Genomic DNA, 12,253 nt, shown 5'->3' on the forward strand with positions numbered 1-12,253 from the left:
TTATTTTTGTTAGCTAATATTATTTCCTTCTTGGGTCTCTGAGGGAGTTGAAGATTAGTTAGTTATAGTTGAAGGTTAGTTAGTTATAGTTGAAGATTAATTAGGATAGAAAGTGAATTAGATACATTTTGGACTTAACAAAATAGGATAGATAATGAAATTATTTTCTCTGAATTTGTCAAATACAAATGGACTAGACATTGTTTAGACATTTATTACTTGTATATATTGTATATAGTCATTGTACTTTTGTATATAGTTTTTCTTTTGTTAATTATATCCTTTTTCTTTTTTTTCCTTTTTATTAAAATAGAAAAGGGGAAATGTGGTGGTATTTTACTTGTACTGAAATGTGATTTTAATTGTATGTTAATAAATAAAGTTGCCTGGGGGTCAGAGCTATTAGAGCCATAGCAAGTGCTTGGCGGCGGTGGCACACGCCTTTAAGGACCTGGAGGGCAGTACATACAGGCAGTGACGAGGCAGTCACATGTTTGGGTTTACAACCAATGAGAAGGCAGAATAGCTAGAGTATATAAAGACATATACACAGGAAGTAGGTCCCTTTCGGAGAGCTCTCTTGGCTGAAGAGGATCCCTGAATCAGGAAGGGTGAGGCTCTTAGCTCTGACCTCTTGGCTTTCTTCTCTGAATCGGCTCTGTGTTTCTTATTTAATAAGACCGTTGGTTACATCTACATTCATCCACAGTCTTTATTGTACAACTAAAATACATATTTCATTTATAGAGAGAATCTTCAATAATAAGACACATGTATAATAAATAAGTCAAATTTGAAAACATACATCAGACAGCTTCATGCTTTTTTTTGAGACAGGGACTCCTGTAGCTCAGACTGGCCTCCAACTCTCTATGTAGTTGAAGATGACTTCTAACACTCAATCTCCTTCCTCTTCCTCCTAAGTGCTGGAATTACAGGTGCTCACCACCAGACCAACTTATAACCCCTTCAGCTTTTTCTTCTTTCTTGGGGGTACTGAGGGTTAACCTCAGACATGTCAGGCAAACGCCCTACCACAGAGCCGTGTCCCCAGCATGGCTTCCTGCCTTGTCAGTGTTAGCCGCCCCCAGCCCGGGGAGGTCTGGAGGTAATCTCAGTAATTCTTCAGCTTCTTCTTGCAAAGCCTCGACCTTTTCATGTAACAGCATCTGCAGTAAAAATCAGTCATGAGGCCAAATGTACTTGGCTAGAGTTGCCAGCATTTTTATGTCTGCTAAAGACCTGAGTCTGAGACATCAATATCTAACGTTAGAACTAAAATAGTGAGACTGAAAAATGGCCACTTAAGAACAAGTGATTTCAGTAAATGAAGCTGCGGAATTCTGTTAAAAACCATTTTAGCTGATCACAGTGTTCAGTGTACCAAAAATAAAGGAGCTTTCCCACACTCAAAGATCTGCTTCACAGAAGACTCGGGCACTTAAAACTTAATTTATAATCTATAAAATTTCAGAGAATTTTGCAAAAATTTAATTACCTCTTGAAAATGTTATCCTTTACATATACACTTAATTAGCTTTGGAAACTTATATTTACATAGAATATATATATTTCTCATAATTGAGTGTGTTTTTACAAGCCCATCAGGATTGCAGGAAAATACTTTTTTACTAAAGCTTCTAAAGGAAACACAGTTTAATCATCATCCTTCCCTCAATCCGCTCCTGCCGCCTGTCATTTCTCCCTCCTGTATTTTGTGCTTTAATTAATTACTTAATTATTTAATGTGTATGGCTATTTTTGTCTGCATGGATGTGCATACACCATGTGTCCCTGGAGGCCAGAAAAGTTGGTTGGAATTCCTGGAACTGCAATTTGACATGGTTGTGGTGGCCACACGGGTGTGGAAATAGGAACCCTAGTCCTCTGGAAGAGCAGCCAGTGCTCCTAACCACTGAGCCACCTCTCCAGCCCCCCTTCCTATATTTTTTGAGATAGGATTTTACTATGTAGTCTAGGCTGGCCTCAAATTTGTGATCTCCCTGCCTCAAGGCCCTGACTGCATGCTGCCATGTATGGAAATATGGTTAACTTAAAAACCACGTACAAGGAAGAAAGTATTCCCACCCACAGTGCCTAGTGTGTGTACTGGTATGCCTTTAGTTCTCACACACAGGAGGCAGAGGCAGGGGCATCTCTTAGTTCCAAATCCAGCCTAAGTCACTGACTCAAAGAGCAAACCAAAATGACGTTTAGAGGACTTTTATAAATAATTGATGAATGCCAGGTGGTGGTGGCACACGCCTTTAATCCCAGCACTCGGGAGGCAGAGGCAGGCGGATCTCTGTGAGTTCGAGGCCAGTCTGGTCTACAGAGTGAGTTCCAGGAAAGGCGCAAACCCTGTCTCGGGGGAAAAATTGATGAACAAGACTTTTTTCTATTTTCTAAACATTAGAAGTAAAATGCTGGGATTGGTTGCACGTGGGTTTTGTCTAGAGAGCAGAGAAATATTTGTAATACTGTTTATAATAAAAAAGCTCAGCAAAAACTTCATAAAGGAAAAATCCTATGAAACAAAGTAAAAATGAAAAAGAAAAATGCTCTCTCATTAAAGTAAATTAGATAAAGTAAAGATTACACAAGAGAAATTAAAATATAAGGCAGGCTTTCCAATATCTGAGGTAATGGTAACCATAAAAATGTCCCATCATATCTTCTAAAATCTATACAGATCACCTGGCAGTGGTAGCACACGCTTTTAATCCCAGCACTCAGGAGGCAGAAGCAGGAGGATCTCTGTGAGTTCAGGCCAGTCTGGGCTACAATGCAAGTCCCAATTAAATGTTTTCCTTTGTAAGAGTTGCCATGGTCATGGTGTCTCAGCAATAGAAATCCTAAGTAAGACAGGGTTTATTCAGCTTACACTTCCACAGCACTGTTCATCACTGAAGGAAGTCAAGACAGGAACTCAAACAGGGCAGGAACGTGAGCCAGAAGCCAGAGTGCGAATTCCTGGCTTGCTCAGCCTGCTTTTCTATAGAATCCAGGACCATCAGCCCAGGGATAAGATCACCCACAATGGACTGGGCCCTCCCCCAAAAAAATCACTAATTAAGAAAATGTACCTATAAATTCCGAGTTCAGGTTTTTTTAATTTAAATTTTGTCTTATGCGTATGGATGTTCCCGGCATGTATGTCTGTACACCATGTGTGTGCAGTGCCCTTAGAGATCAGAAGGCATCCGATCCCCTAGAACTAGAGTTACAGAGTGTAAGTTATGCTGTAGGCACTGAGAATTCAGACTGCCATCCTCTGGAAGAGCAGCAAGTGCTCTTAACCACAGAGCCATCTCTCTACCCCCGAGTACGTTTCTGTAACTATAAACTATTATATGATGCGCAGCATTTTGCTCTGATCTCTAAAGCATAAGGACATGATGCTGTGGCATACTGTCAAAGCTTGCTCACCTTTGCTGAGGAAACAATCTGCTTGGCCTGGCGTCTGGACAGATGATCAATCGTCCTCACTAGCACTTCGGGATCGGCATTGGCTAAGTGCACTACGCTTTTGTATCCAGCACTGTACAACTGTTTTGCTCGACCCTAAGGTATTGAAGAAAAATCAGTACTGTGAGTTTTGGGATTATTGAAAAAATCCTCAAGCACCAGACAGGAGTAGATGAAGGTAACAATGCAAACACGCAGCGGACCCAGCAGAAGACTGCAGGATTTAAGGGTGTGTTTGGGAGTCGGAGCTGACTCGGGAGTTTTCCCACAGCGGAAGTCAGCGTGTGTGCTAAACCCAGGAGCCGGAACCAGTTAGGCGCTCCGGAGAGCAGCGCCTCATGTCTTCAAGTTCTAGCCCAGGCCTTCAAACACAACCCAGGAGCATGAAGGTGGCCGTGCAGATGTGCTTCCTAAGGATGAAGAACTGAAGACGGCAGAGGCGGAAAGGCTGACAAGCGGCCAGGACCCTTTCTCCCGTCTTAGGGAGTGTGAATGCCTCCCTGCCACCCACATATCACTGCGCCAGGTACCAACTGACAGAGGGTAACTCTTTACTCCAGTGGAGAGGGAGGAGGGGCTGTGGCTAAGAGGCAGGATATACATCCTTAGGGTTTTTTTAAAAAGATTTTATTTATTATGTATACAGTGTTCTGTCTGCATGTGTACCTGCAGGCCAGAAGAGGGCGCCAGATCTCATTACAGATGGTTGTGAGCCACCATGTGGGTGCTGGGAACAGGACCTCTGGAAGATCAGTCAGTGTTCTTAACCTCTGAGCCATCTCTCCAGCCCAAGCCCAGCTTTTTATAACTGAGATCTTTCACTGTATTTGTTTCTCAATTAGCAATGGCTTTCTGGCAGGTCATCGCAGTATTTTATTTAAAAAGAAAAAAAAAGAATTCTGGGTGATCTGGTCTGGGATCAACTGGGTCTTATCTAGGAGGTCTGCAGGGTGGTCTCCTGGAAGGAAGACCCACGGGGAAGTCCCTCCCCTGGAGCAGGCAGCAGCCCAGATAGAAAGGGGTCTGAGGGGAAGCAGGGATGCTCTGCCTGCCATCTCTGCTCTCCATTGCGGAGTGCATCTACCCTGCTGCCGCTGCCGTTGCCGCTGCCGCCATCCCTCACTGATAAGAAACCCAGCTTCTTCAGCCTTCCACATGAAGACGGCAGCTCTCCAGGAATCCCCAGGCTTTCCACACCAGACTGGGACTGCTGCGCATTCAGTCTCAGGGACTGAGCAGCCTCCAATGTGGAGACTTCCACCGGGGGACTACCCAGCGACATTAGCCAGTCAATCGCACTGATTCTATCAGTTCTGTTCCTCTACTGAACCCGGAGCAATGAGACTCTTTCTATTACCCATTCTGCAGTAACACTTCAGAAAATGGTAAAACCTAATTTTCTATTAGCAGAAATAACCTGAGCTGGGGAACCAGGAAAAGGCTGACCTCCAGGACCCCGGTCACTTCCATGAGCGGGATTAGCTCCGCCTTCGCGCAGTACGTCAGTTTCTTGGTAAGTTCTACGAACAGGGCTCTGTAAACCCAAAATTCCTCCAGCTCCTGAGAAGACAAAGATATATCAAATGTTAAGTAAGTTACCTCTAAGTTTTTTCTGAAGTTTGGGTATAGGGAGGGGTGAGGATGGTCCCAAGTACAATTACAAGGAGGCATGGTAGACCTTGGGATCTTCATGAACTCGTTTTTGGAGGAGGAAAAAGATTAAAAATAAAAAACCAAGTTATTTCTAATCAAAATTACAGGAGTGGATGTATGGCTTTGTTTGTCAAGTGACTACAGTTTTTACGTCTGGGAATTATCCCAGAGACAAAGTATTAAATAAGGAAAGATTCAAATGCAATGTAATATTCAACGAAACTTTTTCTAAGCTAATAAAAACAGGAAACATGAATCCCAAGCATTAAACATGGTTTGGAGGCTATCATATCAACTTATCTTTTTAAGATATATACTTGAGGGTTGGGGAGCTGGCTCTGGGTGAAGTGTATGCTGCAAAGCATGAGCACCCTCAGCACCCACTTAAATGTCATGCAGTGGCGTACGTTTGTGACCCCAGACCGTATGTCTGTGTGGGTGTGTAGCCAAAATGGTGAGCTCCAGGTTCAGTGAGAGACCCTGTCTCAAAACGTAACATGGAGAGACAACTGAGGAAGATACCTCTGATGTTGACCTCTGACCTCTACATGCAATTGTGGCAAGTGCACACACATGCACCCACACACAGTGTGTACCCACATCACCCCCCACTCCCGCGGTTGAGGTTGAGATGTTCAGTTTAGTATACACTGCAAACACATACACTAAACATATGTTTGAAATGTTCATTTGTAAAGGTCCCTTTCTAGGCTTTGGGTATCACCATAAGAACATGTAATGTCACCCTGCAGTCACCGAGAAAGCAACCACTGTGAAAGATGCTGTAGACCAACCAGACAGCCAATGCTGAGCTACCCTGGTGTGGGCCTTCCTGCTACATGGGAGAAACTGCACAAGTTTTCACTATCAATTCACTGTAGTTAAAAATCATCTTCACTAATACAGCCGCCGTACAATCTTACACCGTTTACACAGCTTCCGAACAGAGAACAGAGTTAAAGATTCTAAAAAACATACACTAATCATCCTTCATTAGCACATATGGTACAGTTAATTATACACATGCATGGACTACAGAGCTTTAAGATAGGAAAGAGAGAAAACTGAAATTAAAACCTGGCAAAAACAGCTTGTATGATATGTGAATTAAAAATTATTTAGGTAGCTAAGACTGGTAAGATTTGCTGTGCTATTTAAGGAAATTCTACAGTTTTCTAGTTTTAGGCTAATCTACTTCAAATGCATATATAAAGTGTGTATACACACACACACACACACACACACACACACACACACACACACACACACACATATATATGTAAAACCCCTGTATTTGATGTAGACCCCTAGCCTGTCTGCCAGACACTAGAAGCAAATGTGCACATCACTGTGGCTGTCCAGAAAACATGGTACGGAGTAATCACACGGCAGCCGATGAACTTGGGTGACTTACCAAACCGACCATCACTCATGAGTCACACACAGAAGCCACAGGTTCTAACGGACAGCCTGGAGCTAGCAGTGGTCCTGGGACCAGGCTAACTCTGCACCTTCTACTTACTTAAGAGTTTTAGTTGATCCAGTAATGTCTGCGTCATTTCCAGAAGCTCACACACAGTGATCTTGTAACCAGGTGGAAACAAAGAAACGCTTGAGATAAATCCACACGCTTTGAAATAACACAGTAACTCAGCAGAGGGGAAAGTCTGACAGAGATCAGCAGGACCCATGGCACACTTAACTGAATTACCTCACAGAAATGTAACACACAGGATGAGAATGAAGCAGCTCCCGTGAGCAGATTTTGTATGTGTCCTCGGGGCATGTTAAATTTCTCAGACACGCTCCAAACGTTGGTCTCTTTCAGCAGGGAATAAAGGACAAAAGACAGATAGAGCCTGTTGACAATGTTCTTATCCACCTTCTGGAAAGACACAATCAAATAAACTTAGTTGGGAATGGGCAAAAGGTAAAGTGAATGAGACTATCCCACAGGTCAGCAAGGAAGGAATGAGTTCACAAAAGCAGCGTGCACCTCATATCAGCTCTCCCATTTTTCTAGTCATAAGGAGATGGGGTAAAGCGGTTTCCGGTGTAAACTACACTCCCTTCTGCAGGGGCCGTGGACTGAAAGGCTCAAGCTCTGGCACCCGTAACTGCCGAGCCGGGAAGAGGACCTTTGCAGATGCGTTAGTTCAGGACTTGTAAATGACGCCGCCATCCAGGATTCACCATGGGCCCTGAACTTGCTGACTGGAACCCGCATAAAATGAGAGGGCAAGGAGACACAGAAGTCAATGAAAAGCAGGGCTCAGGGCAGAGATGTGCCTGTGAGCCAAGAAGCTGCCTCTCCCGAGCCACACAGCTAGGTGAGAGCATGAGAATTCTTGCAGCATACCCAGTGTTGCCCATGCCTTGATCAGATCCAGCCTGAGCTCGAGGAACTGAGCCAGGGCCTCACGTATTTGAAGGGAGTGCTCTATCACTGAGCAGAAACCCCGGCTGGTTTCTGTGTTGAAGTCACCTGTTGGTAGTGGTTGTTTACAGTGCCATTAGAAAATGGACATGAGCCGGGAGGTGGTGGCGCATGCCTTTAATCCCAGCACTTGGGAGGCAGAGGGCAGGTGGATCTCTGAGTTCAAGGCCAGAGAAATCCTGTCTCAAAAAACTAAAAAAAAAAAATAATAATAATAATAAAATAAAAGAAAATGGACATGAGGAGGGAAGCAGGTGTGCGGGAGGCACAGAGGTCCCCGTGCTCACGGAGAGGCACTAGGGGAACCAGGAGTGTTACACACACAGGGTTGTCTCTTCAAGGACAGACAACCTGTTCTGTGTGTATAACCTGTTTTATTCACAGAAGGCTGGGGGCAGATGTGCTTAGTAGCCTGGTGACTTTGTGCTTATTGCGAGCTTGTTTTTCTCAGTCAATCTACAGGACCCATATTTATGGAAGATGCCACATGTACTTTACAAAGTGCTTTGATGTAGCCACGTTGTGCACACAGGATTGAGTTGTCACTAGGAACATTTTCACCAAATTGTGATGTACTTAATTAAATATGCCTAAAATAAACCACTCGGGGTCAGACTCTCAAAGTTTGAACCAACACTGACTATGGAGTCACGAACTAGCTTCTTGCCTCCCAGGGATCAGTGGAAGGTGGAAGACCACCACATTGACTGTGCCATTTGTAAACTGCATTTGCATGTGAATGGAAGCTAGACAAACACATGTAGCTAAGTGGTAAACTTGTCTACACTATAAACTGCAAGGAAATATGCTATGGCTTCCACATGGTCATGATGCTCAGTGTCCCAAAACGGAAACAGAGAGACCAGAAAAGGCTTCCTGGGTTGGAAGTTTCCCTTCTGTGATTCTATTTTTGCCAGTGGCGTCCGAGATTTTATTTTTTGTGCAGAGACTCTCATCACCAGTATCAAGTTAACTTAAACAATTTCATAGATGGACTTGAAAGAGAAACAGTAGTTATAAACTACAACATTAGTCGGGCATGATGGTGTACCTATAATCCCAGCACCTGGAGCCTTGGTAGGAGGATCAAGACCTGAGTTACATTGCAAGTCCCTGTCTGAAAAGAAAACAGAAATAAGATACAGAAAAGAATATTGAGATAAATGCTAGGTATCAGTGGATTTGAGTTACAGAATCACCGCGTATATAATGGACCATCCTTTAAAAACCATTAAGCTGAAAAAGTATATTGAATACTGGGTAGGCAAAGATAGCATTTTAATTTGCCATTTTTAATGTGCTTTTACCATTAACTATAAATTGAGTTAATGGAGGTTTTGCTTAGAATGTAATTCCAGAGCCAGGAAAAATGACAGAATTATTAAATGGCCGGATGGATGCTCTAATGATAATTTCAAGCGGTTGCAAGAAATGTCAATAATAAGGGGTAGGGGCCGTGAGAGGCTCAGTGGGCGGGGCCGTGAGACGGCTAGGTGGGTGAAGCCCTTGCTGTGCACCTGAGCTTGGTTGCTGGGACCTACATAAAAGGGAGTGAGGGACCACACCAGAGTTGTTCCCAGACCGCTCACACGTTAAGAGACAAAGTTTTAAAGGAGTAGGTGTGGGTTGGGGTTTTCTTTTCTCAAATTGTATTTGTGTGTGTGACTATGTGTGACTATGAGTGTGTGTGCATGTGTGCCAGGGGGCCCACGAGGAAGTCGGGGGTCAACTTTTGGAAGTGGTTCTCTCCTTCCACTTGTGGAGGCTCCGAGGCTCTTGTCTCTGGCATGCTGTGTGGTCTAGGCTAACTCAGGCTTTCAGGGACTCTGAGGATCAGGCTCAGGCTGGGAGGCCTGTGTGGCAAACACATTTTCCATTTCCACTGGGCTGTTTGCCTGCCTAACTTTTTCTTTTTTAATGTGAAAAAATAAATTACGTATTAAGTAAATACTACTTTTTTGTTTGTTTGTTTTTGTTTTTGAGACACGGTAGCCTTTGGCTGTCCTGGAACTCGATCTGTAGACCAGGCTGGCTTCGAACTCAGAGATCTGCCTGCCTCTCCTGAGTGCTGAGATTAAAGGCATGCACCACCATTTTTTTTTTAAGAATTTGAAATAGTGGTATGTTTAAACTATTAGGCTAGTAAATATTTAATTATCACAAAACAAACATTGACTATATTATATTAAAATGTACCACAGTTAAATTCTAGATGCAAATTTTAAAAGATGCCTTATTCTATGGAGATTTTGTATGTGGTATTATTTAGTAATTAGCCCCAAATTAGTATGATTTTGATTTTACTTTACATTGTAGAGGTTAATACAAAAGTTTAAGAAATATTTGTATTCAGCATTTTGAAAATCTAAGCATAGTCAATTCTAAAGTAAAAGATCATATCTGAACATTGTAAAGTCTTTTTTTCTTTTCTTTTTTTTTTTTTTTTTTTTTTTTTTTTTTTTTTTTTTTGTTTTTGGTTTTTTCGAGACAGGGTTTCTCTGTGTAGCTTTGCGCCTTTTCCTGGAACTCACTTGGTAGCCCAGGCTGGCCTCGAACTCATTTTTTTTTTAAAGATTTATTTATTTTGTATAGAGCATGTATGACTGCAGGCCAGTAGAGGGCACCAGATCTCGTTACAGATGGTTGTGAGCCACCATGTGGTTCCTGGGAGTTGAACTCAGGACCTCTGGAAGAGCAACCAGTGCTCTTAACCGCTGAGCCATCGCTCCAGCCCCTTGTTTGTTTTTTAAAGACACAGTTTCTTTGTGTAACAGCCCTGGCTGTCCTCGAACTCAATCTGTAGACCAGGCTGGCTTCGAATGCACAGAGATCTGAAGATCTCACACTCATACTCCTCTGCCTCCAGAGTGCTGGGTTAAAGGCGTGCACCACCACCGCCTGGCTTGTGAAGTCTTCATTTCAGGCTACTGAACTGCATGGGACAGCTGCAGCATTCGGTACAGATCAGAGGGAAAGCCATTGTCAGTATTTACACTAAAATTAGAGCTGTCTACAGAGACTTAAATATATGTAGGAAATGGTAGGGAAGACAACTAAGTTTTAGTAGAAATTGGAATAACAATAAAATTTAAAAAGGACACAGTGTACTGAGTGGAAAATGATGCTAGCCTAAGGGAACTGACGATTACCAAAGAGTTACTTGGTAGACATTAGCCTGAGCTTTATTTTGTCCCAAGACATGAGGATTATACTATCTGCTTTATAATTAACATATCTCATTATGACATGTTCTATGTATATCAAGAACCATGATCATAACTCCACTCCCTTCTCTTGTCATATTAACGGAATCTGAAAACAGTAAAACGTAAGATACAGCACAAAAGAATCTTAGCTTATCCACTTCAATCTTCTAAAATGCTTTATATACTACAAGGAATAAGTTGGGATCTTTTAGGTTTTTTTTTTTTTTTTTTTTTTTTGGAGACAAGGTCTCACTATGTAGACCAGGTTGGCCCTGAACTCACAGAAATCTGCCTGCCTGTCTCGAGAGAGTATTGTGAGTTTTTTGAGACCAATAAATATCAACAACAACAACATCCAGACCCTCCTGTGCAGAATTTGTAAAATCAAGTAGGACAGTGCATATAAAGCTTCTGGAAAACAATTTATATTGGTTTCTTTAGGGGCTGGAAGCTGAGTGGCAGAATACTCACCTAGTCCACACAAGTATCTGGGTTTCATCAGCACTATACACACACACACACACACACACACACACACACACACACACACACACGCTACATATATAAACCTATACGCATAATATATATTATAAAACATTCATTTCAAAATGGACTTACATACACAGTTATATGACATTGTGCAAATATTTTATAATATAAGACTAACAGATTAATAACTGTTTTTGTTTTTTAAAGACAAGGTCTCACTGTGTAGCTCTGGCTTGCCTGGACTGCACTCTGTAGACCAGACTGGCCTTGAATTCAGAGATCTGCCCGCCTCAGCCTCCAAGTGCTGGGGAACAAAAAGATCAGGCCAGTAAAGGAGATGATGACATACTAATTCTGTTGGGTGGATTCAGTTCATTCTTTAGAAGACATCAACACGCACCTTCCTGATGGCCTGCCCCGACGCCTTCTTCCCAATGAAGCTTTCAGAGATTCCAAGAAGAGCAGCCACATTTTGCTCTGCTGGACTGAGTTGACTGAACTACATGGAAAAGGAATAAATACATGGAAAAATAAAACTGTAGCTCTAAAAGTCTGTCATTTGAGCCAAATCCAGTATTAATTCTGAAGTCACACTTTCATAATTGTAATGGACAAGAAAAAAAAATCCATGACGTTTATTTACAAATATTATGTTTTAAAAATATAGGATCAGAAGGTAACATACTTTAGAGAATTATCAACATAGGTAGAATACTATTTCATCAACACCAGACTGTACATATGATGGTGGTTCCATAAAATTACATGGCCTAGAGATGTCCCAGCTGTCTTGGTGTGTAAGCACACTCTGATGACCTTGTCTCCATCACAGATGACTGTGCATGAAGACATGGTCACAAGTACTTTTTATGGACTGTGATTATATTTTATGTTAGAGTGAGCTCCAAGAGGAAGGAGACAAGAAGGAAGGGTTTGAAAGTAGCTGCGTCATATAGCACCACTTCAAAAACTTATGTAATGACTAAAAATGATACTTAAA

The 12,253-nt window shown here is 42.3% G+C and overlaps 1 protein-coding gene across 8 annotated transcripts in view; it reads right to left on the reverse strand.

The window, feature by feature from the left end:
* Positions 1-694: 694 nt before the first annotated feature.
* Positions 695-12,253, reverse strand: part of Helq (helicase, POLQ like) — a 38,429-nt gene continuing 26,870 nt past the window's right edge. For 2 of the 8 annotated variants that reach the window (XM_052735505.1, XM_052735512.1), the window contains 5 exons: positions 11,654-11,752; positions 6,833-7,006; positions 4,915-5,028; positions 3,430-3,564; positions 695-1,169 (listed from right to left, as the gene is read on the reverse strand). In XM_052735505.1, the coding sequence (XP_052591465.1) occupies positions 1,032-1,169; positions 3,430-3,564; positions 4,915-5,028; positions 6,833-7,006; positions 11,654-11,752 (660 nt within the window). In that variant the 3' untranslated portion in view covers positions 695-1,031. Of the gene's footprint in view, positions 1,170-3,429; positions 3,565-4,885; positions 5,029-6,832; positions 7,007-11,472; positions 11,558-11,653; positions 11,753-12,253 lie in introns of those variants that run through there. The other 6 variants (XR_008217569.1, XM_052735506.1, XM_052735507.1 and 3 more) reach the window with 6 other exon arrangements.

The sequence above is a fragment of the Peromyscus californicus genome, unplaced genomic scaffold (assembly GCF_007827085.1).
Source record: "Peromyscus californicus insignis strain IS unplaced genomic scaffold, ASM782708v3 Scaffold_13__1_contigs__length_99412109, whole genome shotgun sequence".
NCBI classification, from domain to species: domain Eukaryota; kingdom Metazoa; phylum Chordata; class Mammalia; order Rodentia; family Cricetidae; genus Peromyscus; species Peromyscus californicus.